This window comes from Vicia villosa, linkage group LG5, assembly GCF_029867415.1.
Source record: "Vicia villosa cultivar HV-30 ecotype Madison, WI linkage group LG5, Vvil1.0, whole genome shotgun sequence".
Classification (NCBI taxonomy): Eukaryota; Viridiplantae; Streptophyta; class Magnoliopsida; order Fabales; family Fabaceae; genus Vicia; species Vicia villosa.
This window is the reverse complement of record NC_081184.1, coordinates 41,150,913-41,173,469: the sequence shown is the minus strand read 5'-3', so window position 1 is coordinate 41,173,469 and position 22,557 is coordinate 41,150,913. Positions and strand designations below refer to the sequence as shown.

The window sequence follows — 22,557 nt, the reverse complement described above, 5'->3', positions numbered from 1 at the left end:
CACTCCATTTCCTAAAAAGAAATGGAGGTCCATTACTATAGTTTTGGGTGCATAAAGTTAAATAAATAATAAATGTATGTCACATGTCTTAGAAATACGTGTAATATACACATAAAACTATAGTAATGGACCCTCCATTTCTTTTTAGGAAATGGAGTGGATCCCCTAACAACCTCCCCCTTCCACTGTGTTTCCAATCTGAAATCCCAAGAAACTCCTCTTCCACCGTTCCACCATGTTAATTCACTACATCTCTTCAATTCAAAGCCACACGAGATCATGTCGGTGCCGGTGAAAGCGCTAGATTCAGCGGAAACAAAGCGATCTACAACTCTGATGGCTAATGGAAGCAAGCGACGGCGGCTAGGGTTTACGCCGATGTTTGAAGTTTGTAATGCAACAATAAGAGAATGGAAGTCTGTGGCAGTTGTTCAGATGCTGGAAAAGCAAATGGGTCCTGAATCTTTCCGTAGAATTTTGCAAACTATAGTTACTCGGGCTCAAGATAAAGTACGCTCAGTGAAAACACTTAGTAATAAGGAGTTTCAACATTTTGCTAATAAGGTTGGAAATTTAGAACGTCCTTTTCTTAAAGTTTTCTTCCCCCGTTGGGTCGGTTCTTGTGGATGTCCTAATTTAAGGATGGGGTTTTCCTATAATAAACCAAAGAATGTGGTTGTACTGGCTGTGTTGAGAGGATGCACAACATTGCAAACTTCGAGTACAGCCATTCTTGATATTAATTCAGATACTGAAAATCGAGATGCAGATACTGCTTATGCCACTTAGCTACTAGTGATATGTTGAGAGCCGCTGTTGTAGCTAAGACCCCTCTTGGTATTAAGGCGAAAGATGCTATGGAAAAGGTAACGTCTTTTTGTATACAATATTACCTGTGCTTCTATTGTTTCACACTGTGTTTCGGTAAAATATCTAATCTGACATTATGCTATAATTTTCAGGGAGAACTTGTTTCTGATGACTTGGTTGTTGGCATTATTGATGAAGCAATTAAGAAACCATCATGTCAAAAAGGTTTCATTCTTGATGGTTTTCCAAGAACTGTGGTCCAAGCACAGAAGGTATTGCATTGTTTGACATCTGAGCTACTCAGTGAGTTTCTTTTGTTCGAAATATTGGGATTGTGTGTAAAAAGAAGAATGACTTGAATTGCATGCTGATCTACTACTTACTATTGTCGCACGCTCGCTAAAAATGAACAGAGTCGCCACCAATATATTTATCCCAAAAGGGAAAGGGATATCAGAAAACCTAACAAAGGATAAGAACAGGGTCTTGCGACCAGAGAATCTAGGTACGGGAGTCGGTTACGCAAGGGGAAGGTACTAGCACCCCTCGCGTCCATCGTACTCGATGGTATCCACCTATGTTTGCTTCTATCTAAAGGGTGTATAACTATGTCTATGTCTAAATGCGAAATGAATGCAAAATGTAGGGAAAATAAAGAATTGTACTCGCACGGGCCCTACCCTGCTGCCTACGTATCCTTTTCAGGAATCAGAGTTGCCGTAGCTCGGCTCAAGATTTTCTGTTTGTTTTTGTGTTTTTTAGTTGGGCGGCGTTAACGTTCGCGCTCTTGCATAAGGGACGACCTACGATGCGATCGAGCGGAACTAACAGTGCCCTTAGGTGCCAACGAGGCAAAAGAAAAAGAAATGATTGGTTTGTGTCTTTTAGGGTAGATGGGTGATGAACAGTTCCCAATACCGGGCCACTCACCACTTTCTCTACTTTGTTTTAATTTGAACCATTGTTAGGTGTTTTAAATGTTTTTGGTTAGGTATTTTTTAGGGGGATTAATCTGCGAGTTGAATCACATAACAGTGTATAATGATCGAGAAGGAGATTAGGGAATGAATCCCACTCACTTCCATCCCATTATGTAATGTTCGAGAAACAGATTAGGGAATGAATCCCACTCATTTCTCTCCCATTAATTAATGTTTGAGAAACAGATTAGGGAATGAATCCCACTCATTTCTCTCCCATTAAGTAGTGACCGAGAAACAGATTAGGGAATGAATCCCACTCGTTTCTATGTCACTAAGCGATTGAGAAACAGATTAGGGAATGAACCCCACTCATTTCTCTATCACTTTCTTAATGTGTTTCGCATCTTCCTTTTATTAAGTATTTTAAAAGTTGAAAAGAAAAAGAATGCAATAGGGAACTAATCTTAAATTCTAGTCTAAGTTGTCTATACGAGTCTAAATCCTAATGTTAACATGGGATAGATTCTAAAAGCATTAAAATGGTATTTAACAAAATAGGCCAAAAATATGGCCAAAAACTAAGCAACAAAATCACGCAACAATTATACAAAATATAACATGGAAATGATACAACATAAAGAAAACGGTTCAAGTATTAGTACAAAAAATAACCTGAAAACTACTATTTTTATGAGCTTTTATGAAAGAGAAATGAGTTCTAAATCAAGCAAAAAAGAGACTAAAACCATAAGCCTAAAACTAATATTTTTTATGAACATTTTTATGTCAAAACTAGTATTAAAGTCTAAAAATGATAGTAGAAAAATTAGTATTTTGATCACCTAAAAGAAAATAGAAAAAATCTAATCAAACCTAAATTCTAGTAATCAAAAGAAATAGAAACAGGGGGGTGCGAATTGAATTTAGTTGTGATGCATAGCAGGGCGCAGGGCCCAACAAAGGCTGGCCCAGAAGTGGTTGCTTTTGTATGATTTTGCTGCCAAAAAGGCATGGGCCCGAGAGGGTGCGAATAGCAGCTTGGCCCAAGAACACTTGTTATTCAGACTTTTATCCAAACATTATGTTGATTCAAAAAATTATCTACAACTAAATCCAATTAATCAACAATTATCAATTAATACAATTAATCTCCATTCAAATCATTATTAATTTTCAGATTAAAACCATATACTAAAACATATTATATAGAAAGGGAAATTAGGGTATTTACTTGTGACCTTTGAGATCCAAACGAACAAGTTTCCTTCTTCTTTCTCAAGGGCGAACGGCGCGACGGCATCCTCACCATTTCCGATCAACAATCCAGCCGCCGTAGACGTCGGTTCTCACCTCACAATCTGGCATCGTTTACCTCTCTCAGATTTACTCTCTTTGCCTTCTCCGATTCAGGGATAATCTCAGCACCGGAGCGAAACTTGTGTCTTAGACGGCGTTGATTCAAAATCCGGCAAAGACGCCTCAACCTTTCAGGTATGAATACTTCTCAGCCTTTGTGTTCTTTTTCGATCCTCTTCGTCTCTTTCGTAAGCTTCTGATGCGCAACCGTAACGTAACTTGTTGTCGATGCAGAGCAAGGTTATTGATTGGTTGCGGCAAAGTTGTTGAATGCAGAGAGGTTTTGGTAATTTTCTGCGTGAATTCGAGGTGAAGATTGAAGTGATTTTGGTGGCGGTGAATGGAGGATTTCGGTTAGAACTGTGAAGAAGATGGGAAAAGGTTTTTGTGAATCGGTGAAGAAGATTGAGAGGCCAAGAAGGTGAATTCAGAGAGAGAGGTAAAGTTTGTTACGGTATTTTCTGATTTTCTCTTATCTCCTCCCTTTGTTGTTTATCGATTTTTCTTCTGCAAATTTCAAAGGTGATGATGAGATGTTGAATTGAAGAACGGTGAAGGTTTAGAATGAAGAACGGAAGAGATTGAAGGTGAGAAAAAGGATGTTGAAGAGGGGAAGCCGTGAAGGTGATGGAGATGGAAGAAAGATGGAGGAGGATCGAAGGGGTGAAGAAGTGAAGAGAGGTGAATGAAGGTGGAAGAAGAATGGTGGTGAATGGGAAGTGAAGATGAATGAATGAAGAATCGAGAGAGGATTGAAGATGATGAATGAAGTGAAGACCCTCAAAAACGGTGGAGTGATTCTGATTTATAGAGGTGAGTTTTTTCTCTCTGATTTTCTGTTAGTTTCAGTTATCTTCTATTTCTCATCCCTTCCTCTTTTGTTTTCAATTCTATTTTTGATGGTTATGGTTTGATGCAGGGTAGTTATAGATTCTGTTATGGGAAGTTAGGTTGTTAGAAAGTGGTTAGAATTGGTTGGAAATTAGTTACAAAGCTGTTAGGAAATTGGTTACCGAGTTGGCATAGTTAGTTATGTCGGTTTAAAAAACGGTTAGATGGAGTTTGTTAGTTATGTTGATTTAGGGAATGGTTTAGTGTGGTTTGAATTGATGTGTATGTGACTGTGACGTAGAACACGGATCTGGACTTAGTTTTCAACAATTCCTCCTCCAGCACACAAACCAAAGCACATCTTATGAACCCTAACTCTACCAAAGTTTACCCTAAGCATGTTAATCCGACTCTACGCGTTTCATAGAACTAGAATATGAGATTCAAACACATAAGCAAGCATCACATCATCCAAACCTAGTCTAATCAAGAACAAACTTCAGTCCGATGCAAACATACAATACTGCATATGCGTGAGTTTAAATCTTGATGCGTATGGCTTATTGAACATAACTAACATGCTGAGAGAGTAGCGAGATCTTACCTGATACGATTCTTGGAAGATGACGCAGGAAAGCTCTTTGTGAGTTGCTTCCCTCCTTGAATCTTGATTCACCACTCCTTTTGAATGAAGATGATGATAGTTACAATGCTGAGTAGGAAGTTGATAAAGATCGTATGGTGACGTTGTTGAAGGTATGATGAAGATCGATGAGGGAGGAGATGTCGGTGGTTCGCGGTGGTTATAGTGGAGGTAGGCGGTGGTTGGAGGTTGATGAAGGTGAGGTAGTTATGAGTTAGTTAGAGTGGTTGTTATGGTTGTTGAGTGAAGATGAGGTGAGGGATGAAGAGGAGAAGAGAGTCATTTGAGAGAGTGACGAGGGAGGTGGGAGAATAAAGAAGATATTGAAACTGGAAAAAAATGAGAGTGTGAGAGTGTGTAGTGTGAATTGTGAAGGGTTGTGCTTATATAGTGTGACCTCATGTATTGTATGGTGAGGGTGAGTGTAGCATAGTGTGACTCATGAAGCTTAATGAACAAGTTGTTGTAAATGGCAAGTTTATGTGTGCTTTCACATGTGCAGCACTTGCATGGTTGTATAGGGTAATGAATAAATGGCTTTTGTCTTACAACAACTTCTTGGTGTCTTGCTTGCATGAACCATCTATGGTATCGACTTTCCATGCCCATATGTCTCCTCATGATCCACTATATGATGCCAGTTCAAGTTCTACAAGAAGAGGGAATTAGGGAGAGGAACTTTGATGTTGGAATTGTCACGAAATACTGCCTGGAACTCATTTAAAAATGTCCATGAAAAGAGGCCCTGACCACTTGATCATATGTGCATGCTGACTTGCCCTTATGCCTAGCTCAGATGCCTTCTCGAGTAACCCCCTTTAATGCTTTACATATCAATCCACACTTAGTCAAAATTTTTGACATTAGTGTCAAATGAAAGAAGCCATGGAGTAGAACATATTTACATTAGAATCAGCTTAAAATACTCTCTTAAATTCCTTAGAATTGACCTTAGATTTGGCGCGCCATCTGTTTGACAAAATGCTGGCGCGTGACTCAGATTTCTTGCCTGGCCGGATGCGTGACTTAGGCTTAGCGAGGAGGTGACTTTGGAAGCTTCTAAATGATTCAATATCCAACCAATTGACCCAAATCTTGTTGCATTACATAGAGGACATGGCAAAGAAATGAAGCATACCAAGTTTGCTTCCATGACACTTTTGTAGAGCCCTAAAATTAGCAAGAGATTTGGCATGCCATGTGTTTGTTAAAATGCCAGGTCATGACCTGACTTGTGACCTGGATTGTGACTTAGATTGGATGATTTTCAGAAACTTCTCAACACTTTAACTCTTCATACGAGCTTCAAATGAAAAAGTGTCCAACTACAAAGTTGTTCTCCTCTATGAGAGGAACAACTTTGATGTTGTAAATTTTTCCAAAAAACGCCATTTGCCACGTGTAATCCAGTGCTGAAGTGGACTATTCAACAAGCTTCAAAGCATCAAAAAAATTTTCTAAGTGTTGGAATTTTGTCTTTTTGTTATTTTTTCTATTTTTCCCCAACCTTTTGCCGAACTCCCGATTTTATCCATTCTTCGATTTTTCTTGGTTAATTTTCCATCAAAAGTCAATATTTGAATAATTTTCTCGATTTTGACCCAAAAGTCAACCGTCCCGATTTTTCCGACTATTGATGAAATTCCCGATTAAATCTCTTTCACTCACATCCAGTCAAACAAACACCTCCACACAGTCAGTATGAGAAGTTTTCCACACATAGAAGCCACTTCTGATTAAATGTTGACCAGAAAGTCAACTGGTTGACTTTGGTCAGAGAAACCCTGATTTAAAGAACCAGATGATTTGCAAGCTTGTACCCTCTAATCAATGCCCTGATTTGAAGCAGAGAGACACCCCAATCCAGGAGGATCTCAATGAACATAGAGCCACATGATTATACCTCAGTTTCCTCATTCTCTGATCAAACTTCTTTGCAACAGAGCTTTATCTTGCTAGCCCTTGAATAGCACCTATGATATGAATGCATGAGTGTGAGTTATGACCTAAGTGATGTATGTACATGAATGCAAAACCTAAGCCAGTTAGAAGTTAAAGGGTAGGACAAATTTGGGGTATGACAAGTACGGGTTGGCGCAAGATCAGCATTGTATTGGTACTGTTTGTAAAAAGCAGCAGCTAATTCTTCCCAAGTATGAACCTTGGTATTTTCCAGCTGGTAGTACCATTCGAGTTGTGTACCCGACAGACTTTCTTGGAAGAAGTGAATCCACAATTTGTTATCTGTTGTATGAGGTTGTATCTTCCTCACATAGGATCTCAGATGTAGTTTCGGGCAAGAAACTCCATCATATTTTGCAAAGACAGGAATTTTGAATTTTGGAGGGATAACAACATCCGAGATGAGCCCCAGATCATTGAAATCTAAGCCAGGTATTTTTTGTATCTCCATAGCTTTCATACGGTCTTCCAGTTGTTGGTATTTTTCATCATCCGGTTCGTCCCCAGAATGATCATTTTCTTCATTTGAAGAGAGAGAGGGTTTAGCAGAACCCTGGTTGCTTTGATTGTCTTCTTGTTCATCATCACCGACTGTTTCAGGGATCGGTGGCTTTTTGAACTTTTTGACTGGAATTTTGATTTTCCTTTTCAGGTGACTCACGCCTACAGATCCTTTGGGCTTCTTTTTCTTCTTGATTATCAGGGCTTTCAGTTCTTGTTGCCCCTTTGCCAATTCCAGAATTGCCACTTGAACTTGGGCATTCTGTGCTTCGAGATTCTTGATGCTCATTTCAGATTCCATCTCTTCTGACTGAAATAAACAGCGAGAAGATGAGAAATCTGTCATGTGAACCTGTTATGCAATGTGTATGACTGGATGCCATGTGTATGCAATGTATGAAATGTATATGCAATGTATATGAATGCAATGTATGAAATGTATATGCAATGCATGAAGTGAAATGTGTGTGCAATGTTTCAAGGATCTTAGAGTTTAGATTTGTTAAAGAAGAAACAAACGTTAGTTAATCAATTTATTTCTCTGTTTTTTTTTGCTTCTTTTTTCTTTGCCTCATTTGGGCTTACAAGACAGAAATAAAATAAATGATCCTTCAGGTCTCCCGTGGACGCTTTCTCTTTGCCCCCAGGAATGTGTTGATCTGCTGTTCTTCTTGAAGCTGTCCGGTGAGCTCCAATATCCTTCTCTCATAGTCTTGACAGTATGATTTGAAGGTGTCTCTTTCCTCTTTGAGTTGAACCCAAGATTTTTGCAACTCTTCTAGGTCAGTTGGCATGTCCGGGTGTAGAACAACTTGAGGTTCATATCCTTCGACCTCTGGTTCAATAGTCACAGGTAGAACAGCGGGATATGGCATAAGGAGTTTCTGAGCATGAGTGCGGACCCATCTGAGGTAGGGTTCCATAGGAATAGAATTCCATTGCCCCAGAGTTTTGCTTTCTATTCTATAGACACTGCCCCACGCACGTATAAACCTTCGTCGGTGTCTATGAGAATCATTCTCGTAATCAAACACAATGCCATGGATAATCATGTCATGAGGACCGTTGCTCCTTGCATATCCGAATTGGCGTAGAGCTAAAGAGGGATTGTAAGTGATGCCTCCTTTGATGCCAAGGAGTGGCACATTAGGGTACTCTCCACAATGATCAATGATAGTAATGTCTCTTTGAAAGAAGTTGTTCCACCGGATGTCTAAATGAGACAAAGACATAATCCTGCGAGACCATTGCATTCTTCGTTCATTTCTCAAAACTGATCGGGGAAGATGAAATGTAAACCACCTAGCCAGTAGTGGTATACAGCACATGAGAGCTCCTCGTTTCTTCATGGTACGAGTGTGTAGAGAATGTAGAATGTCTCCCAGCAATGTTGGTACCGGGTTACGGATTAGGAAAAGGTTGATGATGTGTACACTTATGAACTGGTCGGGATTTGGGAATAAAACCAACCCATAGATCAAAAGTGCCATAACTTCCTCAAAAGCTGGATAACTTTTGTTTTCTAGCAGTAGTCGAGCCTTTTCCAATAAGAACTTGGCAAGCAAACCCTTAACTCCACTCTTTGTTTCCCAATTGGACTCGATTTCTGATTTCCGCAGATGTAAAGCAGCAGCAATGACCTCAGGTTTTGGAATCCTTTCTAAACCAGTGAAAGGTAATTGATTTCGAACAGGCAATCCCATTAGTTCAGAGAATTCTTCCAAAGTGGGTACCAACTGGTAATCAGGAAAGGTAAAGCAATGATGTTCAGGGTCAAAGAACTGGAACAGGACCCGTATCATGTCTTCTTCAAATTTTGAGGTAACCAAATGGAGTAGGTGACCATGCCTTTCGGTGAATTGAACATTCCTGGGGAATTCCGACACTAAGTCTTTTAGTTCAGATGGTACCGTTGAGATGTTGATTCGGATGTAATCTTTGGTGGCGGGAGCCATTACCTGCAAAAACAAAGGTAAACTCTTTGATCCTTGAAGTGTTTGGTGCAAAAATGATATGCTTATGATGCAAACATGTGGCACACAAAAACAAATCAAACAATAGCCTTAGGTTTAAAGGCTTGCATGGAGCTGATAGGTGATACCCTCCCCACTGAAGTTGAGTTGGTTAAAACCTGTCCTAGAATAGTATTCGGGTTCTATGATCCTTGGAAGTAACATCTCAATACGGCGCCCGAACGGCCGATCAAAATATTCCTCGAGGATAACTAACTTCGATCAATTTCAAAGCTAGCCACTTAATAGGCCACAAGTCAAGTTCAACTACAAAGGTTCTAAGACAAATTAGTGTTTAATGACATTTCGGAAGCCTAATATACTCCTTGATCGTTTTCAAGGGACATCAGTATAAACCAAAGTATCGCACTAACGATGACTACCAGATCAACCGTATCGGTACATGCCGTACAGTTTCCTTGGTCTATTGTCATATACTTAAGGTATCTCGAGATTCGGGTTAGAATCTTTCACACAAGCAAAATACCCAAACAAACCTTTGAAAAATAGAGCAATCAAGTCAATCAATTGAAAACATCGAAGTGATCTATTCTCTTAAGGTAACCCCTTTTGAAAACATTTTGTTTTTTGAAAGTATCCCCAGCAGAGTCGCCAGTTCTGTGGACCTCCGATTTTTTTAATCCCGGGCCATACCTCTGTTCTGGAGAGATACGTGAACTGACTCTTTTTTATCGCTTAATGCTTTCGCATTTTTGAAAATTCACAGAGTCGCCACCGACCTTTTATTTTATCCAATTAAGGAAAGGTTTATAAAAGAAACAGAAAAAAGACCTTTAAGAAATTCTGGGTAAGGGGGTAGGTTATACAAAGGGAAGGTGTTAGCACCCTTTGTATCCATGGTTATCCATGGGCTCTTAAGTTTGCTTAGCTCACTTGTTTTTCGATCACTTTTCAATTGCTCTGAAATTGCTCATATGTGGTTTCAAATACCTTTGTAATTTGAATTTTGTAATGATCCGTGTGTGGATGTATACAAAATGCTTGTTTATCTTTCGAAAGATGTTTTGAAAAGAACGTTAACTTTGTAATAATCCGTGTTTGGATGTATACAAAGTATTGTCTTTTTTGGAAAGTTTTGAAAAAACAACAGTGTATGAGAATTTTGTTTGTTTTGATTTGAGCAAGCAAACTAGGAGGTCTACCCTGAGTTGTAAGGTCTTTATCCTATTTTTTTTAAAAATCTATCCTTTCACCGGATACAAACAAAAGGTTCGATTTTGTACTCGAAACAGTAGAATTTTGACTTTGATTTTGAAAAGAATGAGAAGGGATTACCTTAAAAGGTGCAAGTGTGATTGTGATTGGATTCAGATATTTTATCTTTGAAGTTAGTGATCTAACGGTTCAATTTTATCTTTGACATACACGCAGTTTATATTTGCTGGAAATTAAAATGCGGAAATGTAAAGTGCGGAAAGTAAATCTACGCTATTACATCGATTGTGCAGGAAATGTAAACTAGCCTATTTACATGAATTTGACATCCTATACATTTATCTAGGAATTTAAATTGCAAGAAAAATAAAAGGCATGTTTTATTTAGATTTTTGATTGATTTTAATTATAATTAATGTATGATTAATTAAATTAAAATGAAGAAAAAGATGAAAATAGATTTAAACCTAGAAATTAAGTTTAAAATATGTACAAAATATTTGTTAATTAATTTTAAAACAAAACTAATTTTTTTGGAATTTTTGAAATTGATTTGAAATTGATTAAGCTAATTAAAACATAATTATGCAAATAATTACACAAATAATTAAAACTTAAAGAGAAAATTATTCAAAATATGTACAAAATTAGTTTATAATATATAAACAATATTTAACATTAAGAACAATTTTTTTTTATGATTTTTTGATTGGTTAGAATAATTAAGAAGCAAATATATAAATATATACTAATTAATTATGCAAAATATTGAGATTTTGAAGAAAAATAAAATATTTTTATTTCAGAAAATAATATATTATTTTAGAAGTCTAAAAATATTTTTTGTGTATTTTTTGGATTTGTAAAACTATTTTTAATTAATTTTGTAAAGAAATTAAAATAAAAATAAGAAATAAAAGGATACTGATCAGATGTGGAAATTAAATGAGGGAGTATGATGCGCATGCGTGTTCTGAGGCGTTGGATGAGCTGTTAAGCAAGATCAGATGGTCCAGACTTTGAGGCACATGGTACACGTTACACCTGCAAAACACTTGATTAGAGATAAATTTAAAAAACACGCGCGCGCTTCTGAACCAATGGGAGGAAGACACGTCTTCGTCTTCAACCTTCAGACAAGGCCTTTAACAGCGCTTTTGTAAAAAAGCGCTATAGTAAGTGAACCCTAGTTCTGCAAAATAACGAATAGCGGTAAACAAGCAAATAAATTTGGCGCGATGGTACCATTCAACTCGTCTTGTTCCACTGAATTTAACCATGTCTTTAATTTGCTTTAATTTTGGCCCTATTGAAGAACCCTAATTTTGAGCTAAGAAAACCCTAAAATGGTATATGCTACAAACAACCATTAAAATCCAATTGAAGCTCCAGAAACGACCAGAGCTTCAAACCAAACACAATTATGCATCTACATCTTGTTAAATATGCGTGAGTTATGAGATATAAGTTGGTTTTAGTTTGAACAAACCGTGGCCTAGGTAGCTCGATTTATGAGGTTTCAAGACTTGGAAATGATTGAGATATGTTCAGTAATGCTTGAGGAAGGTGTTTGAATATTTATTTTGTATTGAAATGGACTGAAACTTAAAATTTGAATTCCAAGTTTCTTTGAAAATTACAAGTTGTTACAAGAGTGCTCTATGCCTATGAATGCTTCTGAATTCGTCCTCCTCCTGTTACTGAAGTATGATAGTCTATATATAAGCATTGAGTGCTTAGAATTGAAGCTAAGAAGCATCTTAGTTGCCTTTGTGGAATTCTTGCATTTTTTATATTAAAAAGCTTTGAATTATTGACCAAGTCTCCTTGCCTTCAATGCACCTGCCTTGCTCTTCAATTCTCTGCAGAAAGATGAAGATTCCTTGGGTGAGTCATGCTTGGAAGTTAAGCTACCATTTATCCATCCATTTTCCTTTTAATTTTAATCTTAAAATAAGATAAAATCAAACAAAAAATGAATAAAAATGGTGTGGGCTTAGTCTTGGTCGTGGTAGGCCCATAACAACATGGAAATGATGTTTGAATGCTGAAAACTTGGCCCCATTTGGAAAAAATACATTTTTGAGCAATGTTGATTTCATGCATTTTCCCAAAATTTAGCCAACTTCAACAAGGTGTAAATCCTTCAATTTTTGTCATATGAAGGAGATCTTGCACTTTTTGGAAACCTCAAAGAGTACTCTAACCAATGTCTTTGGTCTCATGTCAAAATGATTTTTGATGCTCCTTGTGTGTCCTTTTGAAAAAAGTGTCTTTTTGTTGACTTTGAAAATGACCTGTAATGTCTTTGATCATATTTTTCAAATGGTGAATCCAATGACCATGGGATCAATGGAATTTGAAAGATAATTGAATTTCCTTCAAAATGAGCTTTGGTTTGAATTTTTTGGATGAAGGATGAGAGAGTTATGATCAGTCAAAGTTGAGTTGACTTTTCAGGCAAAAACCCTAATTTTGAATCTTAGGGTTTTGTTGATTTTTGATCTTTCCTTGATGAATTATGATCATCCAATGATCAAATGATGAATCCTTTGACAAAATATGGACTTTGACAAAAAATTTCATTTTTGACTGTCTGTTGACTTTTTTGGTCAAACGGGTCGTCTGTTGACTGTTTGAGCTGCTGACGGTGCGTCTGAGTGAATTGAAGTTTGAAGATTTGTATGATGGTACTTTGAGATATATGGATGTGTATGAAATCCATTTGAGCTCTCAAAAAACTTGTTTCTCCTGTAAAAACAAGAAAACCCTAGTCAGGGACTGTTTATATAGGAGACAGTTAAGCGTACCTGATTTTTGTGCAGTGTTGAGTCTCTGCTAATCGCGTGATATTCAGAAGACTTCTAGCACAAAGATCTTGGAATTTTGAATTGTGAAAGATTTGATTTGATTGATGGTACAAAACACTGAGAATTGTACTGCCAGCAGTTTGGCTGTCGACTGACTGTCCAGGTATTGACGTAGCAGTTAGAGTGAAAAATCAACAGTCAAAGTTAATTTTCTTTTTTTGTTGTTTTTGTTTTATGTGTAAAATTAAAGTTTATTTACATGACTTGTTAAAAACACAGACATAATAAATAACTAATATACTGTTACCAGTACAGTCTGAGTTTCCTGATTCTGCGCCTGCAAAAAGATTTAACTCTGTACCAATTGTGTCAGTACTATTTATCTGTAAATAAATAAATAGCATGTGTGAAGTAATAAACAGTATTTGGCGTTTGCGTAAGAATAAATTCAACTGCAAGCCAAATTACTGTATAAGAAAAATTCTAAAAACTAAGTATTTCATATGTCAGGATATTTGTTGAAATAAAAATCCATGATTATATGAGACTCTTAATTTTCAGATTGGAGTTTTCTTGAAAAATATGCGGGCAAATTTTGGGGTATAACAAGCATGATATTGGTGATCGTGTGAATGAAGAAAAAAAATCAAGGGTTAATAGTAATTTAGCCCCTGTATTCTATAAATGTATACTCATTATTTTTTTAATGATTTTTTATCTTACTTTAAAACCTGTGCAATGATAAATTATTGAGCAATGCTAAACTTACACTAAACATTGACACTACACCGTATTTTATACGGTATTTTAGTTTTTTTAAATATTTCAATGGCACCTTGAAATACGTGCATGCACATAATTGTATATAACCTCATATAATGGGCTACAGTGGAAAATTTTGATGTAATATTTAGTGTATGGGAAAAGATATCCATACACCAGTTTTAACACCCACATCGTACTATTATACCTAATATCTACTGTTACCCCATCAAAACTAAGGGTAAATTACCCATCTTTATATGGACAAATAAGATTATGCCATATGTATTTCTTTTTAAATAATAATAACAATAATTTTATCAGATATTTTATTTATATATTTTTAATTATTTTTATCTTTAATATTATTACACTTTGTCTATTTTACCCTGTAATTTAAAAAAAATGAAAAACAGAGTTAAGATCTTCTATTTTGTAATTGAAAATCAAATGCGTTAACTTTTTCCCCTTCCACCATGTTAGAAAAGAGTAGGGATCCACTCCATTTCCTAAAAAGAAATGGAGGTCCATTACTATAGTTTTGGGTGCATAAAGTTAAATAAATAATAAATGTATGTCACATGTCTTAGAAATACGTGTAATATACACATAAAACTATAGTAATGGACCCTCCATTTCTTTTTAGGAAATGGAGTGGATCCCCTAACAACCTCCCCCTTCCACTGTGTTTCCAATCTGAAATCCCAAGAAACTCCTCTTCCACCGTTCCACCATGTTAATTCACTACATCTCTTCAATTCAAAGCCACACGAGATCATGTCGGTGCCGGTGAAAGCGCTAGATTCAGCGGAAACAAAGCGATCTACAACTCTGATGGCTAATGGAAGCAAGCGACGGCGGCTAGGGTTTACGCCGATGTTTGAAGTTTGTAATGCAACAATAAGAGAATGGAAGTCTGTGGCAGTTGTTCAGATGCTGGAAAAGCAAATGGGTCCTGAATCTTTCCGTAGAATTTTGCAAACTATAGTTACTCGGGCTCAAGATAAAGTACGCTCAGTGAAAACACTTAGTAATAAGGAGTTTCAACATTTTGCTAATAAGGTTGGAAATTTAGAACGTCCTTTTCTTAAAGTTTTCTTCCCCCGTTGGGTCGGTTCTTGTGGATGTCCTAATTTAAGGATGGGGTTTTCCTATAATAAACCAAAGAATGTGGTTGTACTGGCTGTGTTGAGAGGATGCACAACATTGCAAACTTCGAGTACAGCCATTCTTGATATTAATTCAGATACTGAAAATCGAGATGCAGATACTGCTTATGCCACTTAGCTACTAGTGATATGTTGAGAGCCGCTGTTGTAGCTAAGACCCCTCTTGGTATTAAGGCGAAAGATGCTATGGAAAAGGTAACGTCTTTTTGTATACAATATTACCTGTGCTTCTATTGTTTCACACTGTGTTTCGGTAAAATATCTAATCTGACATTATGCTATAATTTTCAGGGAGAACTTGTTTCTGATGACTTGGTTGTTGGCATTATTGATAAAGCAATTAAGAAACCATCATGTCAAAAAGGTTTCATTCTTGATGGTTTTCCAAGAACTGTGGTCCAAGCACAGAAGGTATTGCATTGTTTGACATCTGAGCTACTCAGTGAGTTTCTTTTGTTCGAAATATTGGGATTGTGTGTAAAAAGAAGAATGACTTGAATTGCATGCTGATCTACTACTTACTATTGTCGCACGCTCGCGAAAAATGAACAGAGTCGCCACCAATATATTTATCCCAAAAGGGAAAGGGATATCAGAAAACCTAACAAAGGATAAGAACAGGGTCTTGCGACCAGAGAATCTAGGTACGGGAGTCGGTTACACAAGGGGAAGGTACTAGCACCCCTCGCGTCCATCGTACTCGATGGTATCCACCTATGTTTGCTTCTATCTAAAGGGTGTATAACTATGTCTATGTCTAAATGCGAAATGAATGCAAAATGTAGGGAAAATAAAGAATTGTACTCGCACGGGCCCTACCCTGCTGCCTATGTATCCTTTTCAGGAATCAGAGTTGCCGTAGCTCGGCTCAAGATTTTCTGTTTGTTTTTGTGTTTTTTAGTTGGGCGGCGTTAACGTTCGCGCTCTTGCATAAGGGACGACCTACGATGCGATCGAGCGGAACTAACAGTGCCCTTAGGTGCCAACGAGGCAAAAGAAAAAGAAATGATTGGTTTGTGTCTTTTAGGGTAGATGGGTGATGAACAGTTCCCAATACCGGGCCACTCACCACTTTCTCTACTTTGTTTTAATTTGAACCATTGTTAGGTGTTTTAAATGTTTTTGGTTAGGTATTTTTTAGGGGGATTAATCTGCGAGTTGAATCACATAATAGTGTATAATGATCGAGAAGGAGATTAGGGAATGAATCCCACTCACTTCCATCCCATTATGTAATGTTCGAGAAACAGATTAGGGAATGAATCCCACTCATTTCTCTCCCATTAATTAATGTTTGAGAAACAGATTAGGGAATGAATCCCACTCATTTCTCTCCCATTAAGTAGTGACCGAGAAACAGATTAGGGAATGAATCCCACTCGTTTCTATGTCACTAAGCGATTGAGAAACAGATTAGGGAATGAACCCCACTCATTTCTCTATCACTTTCTTAATGTGATTCGCATCTTCCTTTTATTAAGTATTTTAAAAGTTGAAAAGAAAAAGAATGCAATAGGGAACTAATCTTAAATTCTAGTCTAAGTTGTCTATACGAGTCTAAATCCTAATGTTAACATGGGATAGATTCTAAAAGCATTAAAATGGTATTTAACAAAATAGGCCAAAAATATGGCCAAAAACTAAGCAACAAAATCACGCAACAATTATACAAAATATAACATGGAAATGATACAACATAAAGAAAACGGTTCAAGTATTAGTACAAAAAATAACCTGAAAACTACTATTTTTATGAGCTTTTATGAAAGAGAAATGAGTTCTAAATCAAGCAAAAAAGAGACTAAAACCATAAGCCTAAAACTAATATTTTTTATGAACATTTTTATGTCAAAATTAGTATTAAAGTCTAAAAATGATAGTAGAAAAATTAGTATTTTGATCACCTAAAAGAAAATAGAAAAAATTTAATCAAACCTAAATTCTAGTAATCAAAAGAAATAGAAACAGGGGGGTGCGAATTGAATTTAGTTGTGATGCATAGCAGGGCGCAGGGCCCAACAAAGGCTGGCCCAGAAGTGGTTGCTTTTGTATGATTTTGCTGCCAAAAAGGCATGGGCCCGAGAGGGTGCGAATAGCAGCTTGGCCCAAGAACACTTGTTATTCAGACTTTTATCCAAACATTATGTTGATTCAAAAAATTATCTACAACTAAATCCAATTAATCAACAATTATCAATTAATACAATTAATCTCCATTCAAATCATTATTAATTTTCAGATTAAAACCATATACTAAAACATATTATATAGAAAGGGAAATTAGGGTATTTACTTGTGACCTTTGAGATCCAAACGAACAAGTTTCCTTCTTCTTTCTCAAGGACGAACGGCGCGACGGCATCCTCACCATTTCTGATCAACAATCCAGCCGCCGTAGACGTCGGTTCTCAGCTCACAATCCGGCATCGTTTACCTCTCTCAGATTTACTCTCTTTGCCTTCTCCGATTCAGGGATAATCTCAGCACCGGAGCGAAACTTGTGTCTTAGACGGCGTTGATTCAAAATCCGGCAAAGACGCCTCAACCTTTCAGGTATGAATACTTCTCAGCCTTTGTGTTCTTTTTCGATCCTCTTCGTCTCTTTCGTAAGCTTCTGATGCGCAACCGTAACGTAACTTGTTGTCGATGCAGAGCAAGGTTATTGATTGGTTGCGGCAAAGTTGTTGAATGCAGAGAGGTTTTGGTAATTTTCTGCGTGAATTCGAGGTGAAGATTGAAGTGATTTTGGTGGCGGTGAATGGAGGATTTCGGTTAGAACTGTGAAGAAGATGGGAAAAGGTTTTTGTGAATCGGTGAAGAAGATTGAGAGGCCAAGAAGGTGAATTCAGAGAGAGAGGTAAAGTTTGTTACGGTATTTTCTGATTTTCTCTTATCTCCTCCCTTTGTTGTTTATCGATTTTTCTTCTGCAAATTTCAAAGGTGATGATGAGATGTTGAATTGAAGAACGGTGAAGGTTTAGAATGAAGAACGGAAGAGATTGAAGGTGAGAAAAAGGATGTTGAAGAGGGGAAGCCGTGAAGGTGATGGAGATGGAAGAAAGATGGAGGAGGATCGAAGGGGTGAAGAAGTGAAGAGAGGTGAATGAAGGTGGAAGAAGAATGGTGGTGAATGGGAAGTGAAGATGAATGAATGAAGAATCGAGAGAGGATTGAAGATGATGAATGAAGTGAAGACCCTCAAAAACGGTGGAGTGATTCTGATTTATAGAGGTGAGTTTTTTCTCTCTGATTTTCTGTTAGTTTTCAGTTATCTTCTATTTCTCATCCCTTCCTCTTTTGTTTTCAATTCTGTTTTTGATGGTTATGGTTTGATGCAGGGTAGTTATAGATTCTGTTATGGGAAGTTAGGTTGTTAGAAAGTGGTTAGAATTGGTTGGAAATTAGTTACAAAGCTGTTAGGAAATTGGTTACCGAGCTGGCATAGTTAGTTATGTCGGTTTAAAAAACGGTTAGATGGAGTTTGTTAGTTATGTTGATTTAGGGAATGGTTTAGTGTGGTTTGAATTGATGTGTATGTGACTGTTAGCAGGGCTGAATTGCTTAATTATGGGACTGTTTAGAAACGTATGGATGGCTGCTGCAGGGATTTAGATGGTTTGGAATAGTGAATTTCTGAATTTTGTATAGCCTTTTGTGGAATGCAGGTTGCTGTTTGTGGTTGTATTGAAGTGTATTGTATTGCTTTGGACTGAGTATGTGCTGGTTTTTGGTATGTTGTTTGGACTGGCTGTTGATGTAGGCAATGGTTATGAACAGGTTACATGGTTATGTTGCAGGGCTGTAATGACATGGAAGCTGATTTGTGCACTGATTCCGTGAAGGTTTTGATGGTGTCTGGAGATTGCTTGAACTTGAGGAATGGTGGAGATCACAAGGCTTAAAATGGCAAGATGAAGTTTTGAACAGAAGTGGACTTGAAGAAAATATGAAGAGGAGCTTAGGATTTTTGGAAATTGATAGATGTATCTTTTTGTTGTAAACTTTGGTGGTTATGTCTTGTTTTACAAAATGGATGTTCTTCATGTAATGATATAGTGAGTGATGTAATGTGATGAATGCTACTGTTGGTCCCCGTTTTTCTTTAATAATTCAATTTGTTGTATAGTTTTCTATGTAACGGTATGGATGTATCGAATATGTATCAAACACGGACATGGGGTAATGGGTGAATATTGTAATGAAGTTCTTTTCTTTCACATGAATGTAACTCTTATTCTCTTCCTTTCCACTTTTTGTAATAGCTTCTAGTAATGTATGAATTGAATGGCCGTTTGACTTTGCCATGTATGTTGACCCTCTTGTGTAGCCTCTTTATGATTCAAGTAGTCAAACCAAATGCCTTGTGACCTTGAACAAAAGGAATCTTCTAAACATGCTCACGCTTTTGGCAATTCAAACCATAAACCCTTGACTTAAACTTTGTAAATTAATCTATAAGTCTTCTTTTGCCTTGACAAAGTTCCTCATTGAAGATAGTATTTGAAGCATAAAGGAAAGCCTTGTCCTGAAGTACACAATAACCATGAATCCAGACCTTACTCTCACAGTCCAATGCTCTGAGGAGCACTCGATGAATCAGTGATATTTGATATATACACCTCAAAATCACTATGAACCCTTAATGATTCAAGATCCTTGATCCCAATGTCAATTTTATTAGTTAATGAATGCATGATGAGTTATATGACCTAATGGGAGGTATGTACATGAGATTATGAAATGCATAAGCCTAAGCCAGATAAAAATTAAGGGGTAGGACAAATTTGGGGTATGACAACTATGAACCTTCTTTTTTTTTTGCTTTGTTGCAACTTGATGAGATGCTGGAAAAACAAGGTACCAAAATTGACAAAGTGCTCAATTTTGCGATTGATGACGCAATCCTTGAGGAAAGAATTACTGCACGCTGGATACACCCTCCCAGTGGCAGAACCTACCATACAAAGTTTGATCCTCCCAAGGCTCCTGGTGTTGATGATGTAAGTCTGCATCTATATTTAGGCTTGCGAAATGTTAGTTGCCTTATATCAGGTTTAAATAAAGTTTTCAATAAGCACTTGTACAATTAGAAAAGTTGAAATGATCTTATAATCACTGGGAGTCTTTTGCACCTTGACTTTTATCATACCTCCCTTATCTAACTTCTTCATGAACGTCTACTATTATGTATGGACTTTTTTGTAAGGTAGAAATCAAATACTTATATCAGTTGTACTAGCTAGAAGCTTATCCAAACTCGATCCAAGTATGATTTTTACTTATAGAGACTTAAGCATTTCCAAGACTTCTTTAAAAGTGTCTTTAGGATTTGATTGTAAATAATGAATGAAATAAGGTGCAAAAATATATTGTTAAAATTTTTTGTTGGGAAATGAATTTAATTTTGTGGGAACTGCTAGTTTTAGTTGCTGTCTGTTTTTTCGATTTCCCTATTTTAACGATTAATTCATAGAATCAAACTACAAGCGTGTTATTTTAAGTTAAGCTCCGTGACTACTTTCATACTCAAAATTCATCTTTTACAGGTTACTGGTCAACCACTTATTCAGCGCAAGGATGACACTGCAGCTGTTCTTAAGTCAAGACTGGAGGCATTTCACAAGCAAACTGAACCGGTATGATTCTGAATCCATTTTCAACGGAAGTAAAATTTAAACTTCAATTATACAATAGCTTTCAGCAATTATTTTGTTATGAATGATGATTGGACCCACATTCATTGGGTATCTGCTAAAAAAATACCCAAATGGGTAGCGTAAATAAATATTCATTCTATGGAACTGGGTAATTTTGAATGGGTAGCTCCACAAACACACTTGTGCACACTCATATACTAGTCAATAACTTTTTATTGAATACATTTTTAAAACAAATATTAACTTATTACTTAATTAAAAGAGTTTGTGAGATATAGTGGATTAAACGTGTGCTATTTTTTTGGTATTTCATGGAGAATGTGCTTTTTCAATGCTATAGAGAATATGATTATTGTTATTTGAAAAATTATTATTAATATAAATAAATTTGTACAAAATAATATATGGAGAACGTGTGCTATTTTTTTGTTAGGGAGAATGTGATTTTTTTTGTTGGTATTAATGAGTAATTAGATGGAAAATTATTAAATAATTAATAAAATAGATTGATAAAAATATTTTTTAAGTATAAAATAAGATGAACACTCCGGTATCCTTGAATTTTTATTAATAAATTGGAAATATTGAGAATTGAAAAAAATTACGGGGATATGAAACAGTTCTTGGAAAGTAGGAATTGGTGAGAAACAATCTAACACTTGCTGTAATGAGAGTTAAAAAGCATTAAAAAGAGTGATTAGAAAAATATGAAAAAAAATTGAAAAGTCACGTATCGGAGAGTATCCAAAGCGTATCGACGTCGTATCGCCTTTGTTTTTTATCATAACTTCATATATTCGTTTATCGTTTCATCTCGAAGCTGCATACTTCTTAACATATATGTCGTACAAAATAATTTTAACCTGTGCGGACGCACGGGTATTTATCTAGTTCCAATAGTACTTCTTATGTCGAAATCAAAAAAGCTTTGTCTAAAAAATTAAGGACATAATAGATAATCAAACAAAATTATAATTCCATAAATTAAATACTGTTCACAGCAATCAATAACAGAGTGAAAATATAATTGCAAAAAATAATCATTTAAGAATCTTTAAGGACTACAGATAATTTCAATTATTCTCCTTAGCACCGGTTCCTTTCATGAAGTCTTGTTTGTGTGTCAATGAATTTTGTAACATTAAATCTCTTTTGCTGTTAAAAGGATGTAGTGTTAGTTGTAATGCAATTTTTAGCCTCGACCCTTCATCCACCTGTTAGCATAATGTTGCAAAAGTCGTTGTTAAAATATTCACATAATAATGTAAGGAAATTAAAAAAAAATTAGTGTTATATAAGTTTTTCATACTTTAATCTTATAACCATTCTCTTCTTGTTGCATCATCCAATGAATCACCCAAATCGCGCAATCATTCCTAAGAAAAAAATTATCCGATAAGAGATAAAATAAAGTAAACAAAAATTTATAAGAAAACATTAATTAAATAATATAGAGTTCTAACTTACGATCATTCCCGTTGACTTCCCAAACCTTTTGGAGTGACTAATTTAAACTCTGTTATTTTATTGCCATAGTTTGGTTTGGTATCATAGAATGTAGAATCCATCAACAGTTCTTCCATAAAAATAGATTGAACCATACATAAATTTGTTAGTGGTTTTCTACCATAGTTGAATATGTTACATTATAACTAACTATAGTGTGAAGAGTTTTGTTACCAATTTTTTTATGCTAAGCATCCTGCTATTAACAGTGGAAGAGCTTTGGCAAGAGGAGTCCAGATATATTAATTCTCGAGTCTCAAAATTAATTACCAACAAGAACCAATGAAGACTATCCATATCATGGATCGGTATAAATATCTGATCATTTTCAAATATTAATTTCATAATCATGTAAATAATAAATAAAAAATTATTATATATATATACAAATACCTTTGAAATCGTATCAGCATTCCCCATAAATTGTTTCCTATAGTTC

General features: G+C 36.1%; 2 protein-coding genes across 2 annotated transcripts; both read left to right on the top strand.

Moving 5' to 3' along the window:
- The first annotated feature begins 279 nt into the window (after positions 1 to 279).
- Positions 280 to 1,169, top strand: LOC131604560 (adenylate kinase 3-like). The gene is made up of 3 exons (XM_058876993.1): positions 280 to 647; positions 770 to 866; positions 963 to 1,169. The coding sequence occupies exons 1-3, from the start codon at positions 280 to 282 to the stop codon at positions 1,167 to 1,169; spliced, it is 672 nt and encodes a 223-aa protein (XP_058732976.1).
- An 18,624-nt stretch (positions 1,170 to 19,793) lies between these two features.
- Positions 19,794 to 20,672, top strand: LOC131606557 (adenylate kinase 4-like). The gene is made up of 2 exons (XM_058878763.1): positions 19,794 to 19,955; positions 20,502 to 20,672. The coding sequence occupies exons 1-2, from the start codon at positions 19,797 to 19,799 to the stop codon at positions 20,595 to 20,597; spliced, it is 255 nt and encodes an 84-aa protein (XP_058734746.1). The 5' UTR covers positions 19,794 to 19,796; the 3' UTR covers positions 20,598 to 20,672.
- Positions 20,673 to 22,557: the final 1,885 nt, after the last annotated feature.

Bases quoted from the DNA above. Each gene is read 5' to 3' on its own strand.
- LOC131604560 (XM_058876993.1), top strand. From the start codon at position 280: ATGTCGGTGCCGGTGAAAGCGCTAGATTCAGCGGAAACAAAGCGATCT. The intron at 648-769 runs GTTTTCCTATAA...ATCGAGATGCAG, and splicing joins TGTCCTAATTTAAGGATGGG to ATACTGCTTATGCCACTTAG. The intron at 867-962 runs GTAACGTCTTTT...TATAATTTTCAG, and splicing joins CGAAAGATGCTATGGAAAAG to GGAGAACTTGTTTCTGATGA.
- LOC131606557 (XM_058878763.1), top strand. From the start codon at position 19,797: ATGCTGGAAAAACAAGGTACCAAAATTGACAAAGTGCTCAATTTTGCG. The intron at 19,956-20,501 runs GTAAGTCTGCAT...CATCTTTTACAG, and splicing joins AGGCTCCTGGTGTTGATGAT to GTTACTGGTCAACCACTTAT.